This window comes from Austrofundulus limnaeus, unplaced genomic scaffold, assembly GCF_001266775.1.
Source record: "Austrofundulus limnaeus strain Quisiro unplaced genomic scaffold, Austrofundulus_limnaeus-1.0 Scaffold730, whole genome shotgun sequence".
NCBI lineage: Eukaryota > Metazoa > Chordata > Actinopteri > Cyprinodontiformes > Rivulidae > Austrofundulus > Austrofundulus limnaeus.
The window spans coordinates 54,963-62,590 of NW_013953132.1; the positions used below are offsets into that span (position 1 = coordinate 54,963).

Here is a 7,628-nt window from a genome sequence, read left to right on the forward strand (position 1 = left end):
AATTTAAACTGTAAAATTTTTTATGGCAGTGGAATCTGAACATTTGGTTTTATTTGCACTGATAACTCTTTGATTTTATGTTGCCTTAAAGAATGGACTGTCCCTCAGTTTTAATATTTTGAATCTGTTTGCAGAGAAATTATTAAAAAGTAATTATCAAAAGGCAGAATATCAAAATTAAATTAAATGAAATATAAACTCATCCCTCATTTTTACAAGTATTTTGGTCATGAGTTGTTTGTGTTGTCAGAAGGCCTTTTAGTGGGTGTTTTGTTGGACTTTGGCTGTTTTGGTATCACACCCAGAAAATCTGGGTACAAAGAGTCCGCAGTCATTTGACCTTTGACCCCAAATGTGATGCAATTTGCTGAATAAGTTGGACTATTTTTTTTACTTAATGTGATTTTATGATCAACTCGTTATTTAAATTAACTACCACAATAAAAACAGAAAATAGCTAGCTACCGCGTGGCGGTAACATAATGACCCTCGCACGCACAAATGCACCAGAACTCAAAAGTCTTTATTCCTAATAAATGTCATGCTACTAGATACATCCCAAAATTGTAGTGGCTTCGGTGGAGGTCTTTTTTTTTTGTGGGTGTGGCATTGGTTGACCCGATGGATAGAGCTTTATCAGAGCTAAACAACAAAAGAAATCTGAAGCTTCTATGTTGAATAGTTTTTGAGTTATAAGCATTTTTGCATGTCCAGAAACCCCCTCTTTGAAAGGAGCCCCCTCCTCAAATATGGGGTGTGTCGTAAAACCGTTGTCTGGCGCAATGTAGGTCAGACTCACCTACAGTCCTGCCAAATTTCATGTTGATCGGTGCAGCCGTTTTTGCGCTACAGTTGACCAAAAATCACTGAAAAAAAAAAATACGAAAACAATGACTCCCGCTAATGCTTCGTGTGCGGGGGTCATAGTTAACTCTGCTGTTTAATTTCCCTCAGAACAGATTGGAATATATTCGTTTCTTTAGAAATTGATGTATTTTTTGTTTGGTTTTCTTGCAGCTCAGACAGACCTATGGAAATGTCTACAGTCTGTTCCTTGGTACCAGACCAGCTGTGGTCATCAATGGGTTGAAGGCCATGAAGGAGGCCATGTTGGTTAAAGCTACAGACTACGCTGGTCGACCTCAAGACATGTTAACTGGTGATGTATTTCAGCGTAAAGGTAGGGAATGTTACAAAACCCCATTAGGAGCATTTATTGTGCTAAAAATCACTTTAGATGAAAAAGCAGTCAAACACAAGTTTGACAAAGGTTGGACATTGTTTAAACATAATTATTCACACTGAAACATAGTGCACATATAAAATAAGAAAACCAAAACATTGTACAATTTTATTAAATGTAAAGGTAGTTTTAAGTTTTATGTTACTGTAGCTCATTTAAAATTTTGCGAAAGTTTATTGCCTTGAATGTTTTAGTTGCAGTTGAAGTTTCTATGTGGGTAAACCACTTTACTTGGGATCAAATGATCTTTGGATCTTGACTCTGGAGAGAAAACTGTTTCTTTAATCCTATTTTACCTCTCAAACTCCATTTTGTTTCTCAATCTCCATTTTGTTTTCAGCTGGACGTCTCTCTCTCTCCATTTCTTTTGTATTAATGATAATGTTATCTTTTGTGACTCTCACCCTGGCCATCATGTCTGCAGGACTCAATTTGGAAAACAATACATGTATTCAAACTGATAGGCCCTCCCTCCCACTGACCTCACAGGATTCAGGCACAATCTCATGGAAGTCCATCAAGCTCACAAACTGGTTCCTCATGACTTTTCTTCCCAAAACAACAACTACCTTGGATCTAAGAGCTTGGTGCATCTTTCATTAGCAAACAGCTTGAGCTGTTGGCGCTAAAACTAGACTTCCCTGACGGTCAGTCAATCATTGTGGTGGGTTGTTACAGACCCCCTTCAGCCTCCAGTGAGGTCCTCACGTCCTTGAGAAATTTTCTGATGGGGCTAAACACTAATGAGCTTCTACTAATTGGTGATCTAAACCTGGACTGGTTGACATCTACTGTACATCTAACAATTTTAAACACATCTGTGAATCTTTTAATCTAACACAACTAATTCAAACATCAACACGTCCAAATAAAAAAACCCCTGAAAAATCCACCTTACTGGACCTTATTCTAACAAACATGCCTCACAAGTTTACTGGTACAGGTGTGTTCGCTAATGACCTCAGTGATCACTGCATCATTGCAGCCATAACAAACGGAAAATGACCAAAAAGTAAACCCACCATAATCTTTGAAAGGGATCCAAAACATTTCTGTGAGCAGGCCTTTCTTCATGACCTAGCTACTTTTAACTGGAGTAGAATTTCATTGATTGATGATGTAGAACCAGCACTGACTTACTTTCATGAGGGTTTTCAAAACATAATCAACACACATGCTCCATACCATAAATATAGAATAAAGGGACGTAAAAATCCTTGGTTTTCCCCCGAGATAGGAAACCTGCTAAAAGAAAGAGACGCTGCCTGGGCTAAGGCCAAAAAATCAAAAAATGAATGTGATTGGATCATTTTCCGGCAGCTCAGAGATAAATGCACAACCCAAATTAGAAACGCTGAATCGAATTACTACCTGGACGAGTCCACCATAAATCTAAATGATCCAAAAAAGTTCTGGCAAACAGTAAAATCAAACTCTGGTCAAACAACAACAACAACAACTGATTTACCCAGCTCCATTATGACCAGCTCTGGTATTCTGTCAGACTAATCATCAATTCTTAACTGTTTTAATGAACACTTCATATCCTCTGGCTCCCTGTTTGAAACAACATATCAAGAAATGTTATCTTCAGACCAAACTGATACAAATCCACCCCCAACTCCACACGTGATAGATAAACCAGTCTCAAATCGCTTTGAGTTTCCCCCTGTATCTCCCTCTGAGTTTCTAAATGCTCTTAAAAATTATTGATACCCACAAAGCAGCAGGACCTGACAACATAGAACCATTTTTCCTAAAATTAGCTGCAAATTTCATTGCCGAACCACTTTCATATATTTTTAATCTCAGCCTCAACACAAATACAATACCAAAAATCTGGAAATCAGCTTTTGTTTTCCCTCTGCTAAAAGAGGGTGAACAAACTGATGTTAACAACTACAGACCAATTTCTAAATTGTGCATTCTTGCCAAACTGTTTGAAAGACTCATCTGCGATCAGTTAACTGATTTCCCACAATCAAACAATATTTTATCACAATTTCAGTCAGGATTCAGAAAACAACACAGCACCGTTACCACAGTTCTAAAAGTACTAAATGATCTCATTCATGCCCTTGACTGCAAACAATACTGTGTTGCACTATTTATATATCTATCCAAAGCATTTGAAACAATTGATCACAGGCTACAAACATCCTGGAACACTCTGATCTATCAAAACATGCAGTTTCCTGGTTCACCAACTACCTAACTGACAGAATACAGTCTGTTCATGTAGCTAGATCCTCCTCTACCTTCTTAGATGTTGTGAAAGGGGTGCCACAGGGTTTTGTACTGGGTCCAATTATTTTCTCTCTTTACATCAACAACCTGTGCAGCAATCTGTCAAACGCCTCCCATCATTACTATGCAGATGACACCATCTTCTATTGCTGTTCATCCTCCCTCAGCCAAGCTTTCACCTCTCTTCAGGGCGCTTTAAATATCATTCAGTCACGTCTGTAAAAACTTAAACTGGTCTTAAATACTGAAAAAAGCAAGATCATGGTCTTATCCAACAGAAAACAGCAATCAGTGAACCCACCTCAAATCAAAACCAAACAGGGAAATCTAATAGAAATGGTCTCCACCTACAAATACTGTACCTAGGTTTCTACATTGATAGTGACCTGTCTTTTAAAACACACATCTTCAAAATGGCCTCTAAACTCAAACTGAAGCTAGGCTTCTTCTTTAGAAACAAATCCTGCTTCACATGCAAAGCAAGGAGAATAATAGTAGCTGCTACATTCATGCCAATATTAGATTATGGTGACGTGCTCTACACGAGTGCTGCATCAAAATACCTCCAGTGCTTAGACTCCATTTACCATAGTGCTCTTTGGTTCATTACTGACTCCACTTATCAGACTCATCACTGTGACCTTTACGTCAAATCTGGCTGGACATATCTCAACACCCACAGATATACCCACTGGATATCCATCATCTACAAGACCCTAATAAACTTAGTCCCGTTATACCTTACCTCCTTAATACAAACAACACACAGTCATTACTCCCTGCGCTCTAACAACCTAGTCCTCCTATCAGTGCCTCCAGTCAGAACTGAACTAGGAAAAAGAGCATTCAGCTTCGCAGCCCCCTCAACCTGGAACAACTTACAGACAGATCTGAAACTGTCAACATTCATCCCTCCTAGATCCTTCATGTCAACCGTAATAGATAATGTCATCAAGAAACTTGACCGTTGCAGATGTTTCTAAACATTACCTATCCATTATACATGTCACTGTCGGTTTTTTAATTATATCTCCTCAAACGATGTCAGTCTGTTTTTATTCCTTGACTTATTTTTTTCTCACCTAAATTTCTTTTCAGGTCTACCAAATATTGTAAATACCAATAGAATTCTGTCTTATCCAGATGTTTCTGAACTGTCAACATCTATTTATCGTGATTGTAGTTTTCTTTTCTTTTTTCTCTTTCCTTATTTCGTTTTGATCAATGCAAATGCTTTGTCAATTACTGTGTGACATGTGCTGATGACAACTTGACCAGGTCATCCTTGTAAAAGAGATCTCGATCTCAACGGGCTCTACCTGGTTAAATAAAGGTGATTGATACAGCCACCATGGAAGCTGTGGACATATCCACTTGTTCCCCAGATTCTAACTCAGCTGAGACTCTATACACAGAATGGTCATAGAAGGGCCTGATGCAAGTAAACCATCTGGCTCCCACTGAAAATCTGGCACATTGGGCGGCAAGACATCTCCATTGGGGTCGATCAATTGCAACCACCCTCGTCTTGGCTAATATAGGGCCTTGAGGTCTTCGTGGAATTTACAGCGCCAATTCTGTCGGGGATGCCCTCGTTTCCGCTTCCCCCCATTTTGATATCTACTGGATGGTGGTTTTCGGTAGGCATGTTGTTTTCTGACAGAGGACATGTCCAGCAAATCTTAGTCGGTGCTCTGTCACAATGTTGTTCAGTGGACAGGTGGCTTATCTGCGATGGATCTCGTTGTTAGTGATGTGGTCCCAGGATGAGACTTGCAGGATCTGTCATAACCACCGCTGCTGGGCAACGTTCATTCTTCTTTCAATCTTTGAAGAAGTCTTTCATGTTTCACGTGCGTATATGACTGTTAGGATGACAATCAAGTTAAAAATGTGGATCTTTGTCGCTGTGCTGATGGTCTTAGACACCCAAATTTGTCGGAGCTGCTGAAAAACAGCTCCCGCCTTCACAATCCAGCATGCCTCATCGTGTTCTGCATCACCATTGTTGGTTACAATGCTGCCCAGGTATGTGAACCTTTGCACTCCTTCAATCTGGTGTGGTACCATAGTGGCAGGGGTGCCAGCCATGGCGTACCTAGTTTTCATGATCTTGGTCTTCTTGATGTTAATCCGGAGTCRGACCTTGTTTGATCCTCCATCAAGGCTCTGGGTCATGTCAATGATGCTCTTGTTTGTTGTCCCAAGAAATGCAACGTCATCTGCAAAGTCGATATCCGTAAGTTGGACCGATTCGGTCCACGTTATTCAGAAATCTGCTCAATCCATGGTCCTGCACAGAATATAGTCAATGACTAGGAGGAATAGGATGGGGTAAACTATACACCACTGGTGCACACCGGTCTCAATGGCGAAGAACTCTGTTATTCCTTCCTCTGTTTGTACATAGCAGCTCGAGTTGAGGTACAGGTTTTGGAAAACTTGGACCAACTGTTCAGGAATTCCATACGACCTTAAAATTTTCCAAAGTGTCTCCCTATGGACACTGTCGAAAGCTTTGGTGAAGTCTACAAAGCTGACTGATAGCCGTTATTAGTTTTCCAGGCTCTGCTCAATGATGATCTGCAGGACAAAGATCTGCTGTACGCATGATCGGCCACACCTGAAGCCAGCTTGCTCGTCCCTTAGCTTCATGTCCACCACAGCTTGTAGCTGTCGAAGAATAATGATACAAAAACCCAGTCAGGACCCATTAAAGTCAAGGTGGGCAAAGACATGTAGGGCTACCATGGAACCTGCAAACTAATTTGGATAGAACCCCTGTTACTTACCCTTATTTATGCAATATTGGGCCCCCATACGTGTGCTGGTTGGGAATACATCTCGACAAAGTTGTACCAGAAGCAAGAAAAGACTGTAAATTTATGAAGACTTATTAAGAAACACTTGCAAAAAAACCCTTACAATTAAGTTAATTAGCTGCAGCAGGTAAACGCTCTTTGTTTTGTGACTGTGCTTGTTGTAGGAGTAACTTTTGTCGATTATGGGCCTGTTTGGAAGGAACATCGTCGTTTTGCAGTGATGACTCTGAGAAATTTTGGTCTGGGGAAGAAATCCATGGAGGAGAGAATTCATCAAGAGATTCAGTTCACCGTTAAAACACTGGAAAAGAGCATTGGTGCTTAATACATCTGAAAATATTTGAAGCTTTTGGTTATGCTGTTGGTGTGATGTTCTGTTTTTAAATCTGTGTACAGGTAAAATTATGAGTCCTCAGGTGATGTTCCATAATGCAGCCTCCAACATCATCTGTAAGGTTCTGTTTGGGACCCGTTATGAGTACGAAGATGAAACCATCAAAAAGGTTGTTCGATGGTTTACAGAGATGACTAAAATAGCCAATGGACCATGGGCCATGGTGAGTCTAAGTAGGTCTGTCAACAGGCTCAATCACACCTGTTTATTACATTAGGCTCAATTGTTTTTGGTCTTCAATCAACCATGCCCCCTCATACCTGTTTCCTGTCCTATTAATCTCAGCTCCTTCCAATCTTCTCAAAACGTAGCCCCCAATAAAACCTACTTTCTGTCCCATTAAACTCAGCTGTGTCCAATCTTCCCATAAACCAGGCCCAATCACACCTGTTTCTTGTCCCATTAATCTCAGCTGTCTTCATTTGTTTAAGTAAGATCTGAAATTTGAGGAAAAAAACTTGTATAGGTCCTCTGGACGGGTTCTTCTTTAATGAAACGTTTCGTCTCTCTTCCAAGAGTCTTCTTCAGTCTGAGAGTTTCAGGCAAAATTCAGGCTTTTATGTCCTGCCTCCATGTGACTGATACATCACATGACCATCGTTCACAGGTGACTCTTACTCACATCACCTGGCTATGGCTCACAGGTGACTGATACTCACATCACATGGCCATCGTTCACAGGTGACTCATACTCACATCACATGGCTATGGCTCACAGGTGACTGATACTCACATCACATGGCCATCGTTCATAGGTGACTCATACTCACATCACATGGCTATCGCTCACAGGTGACTGATACTCACATCACATGGCTATGGCTCACAGGTGACTCATACTCACATCACATGGCTATCGCTCACAGGTGACTGATACTCACATCACATGGCTATCTCGCCCAAAACACATTACGGCAAAGGC

General features: G+C 40.5%; 1 protein-coding gene across 1 annotated transcript in view; it reads left to right on the forward strand.

Annotated features, from left to right (window-relative positions):
• Nucleotides 1-1,017: 1,017 nt before the first annotated feature.
• The window catches only part of LOC106532204 (cytochrome P450 2F2), a gene marked incomplete at its 5' end in the record, with an annotated part of 16,826 nt that continues 10,215 nt past the window's right edge, over nt 1,018-7,628 (forward strand). The window contains 3 exon segments of the mRNA XM_014028225.1: nt 1,018-1,180; nt 6,477-6,629; nt 6,709-6,869. Coding sequence (XP_013883679.1) covers nt 1,018-1,180; nt 6,477-6,629; nt 6,709-6,869 — 477 coding nt within the window.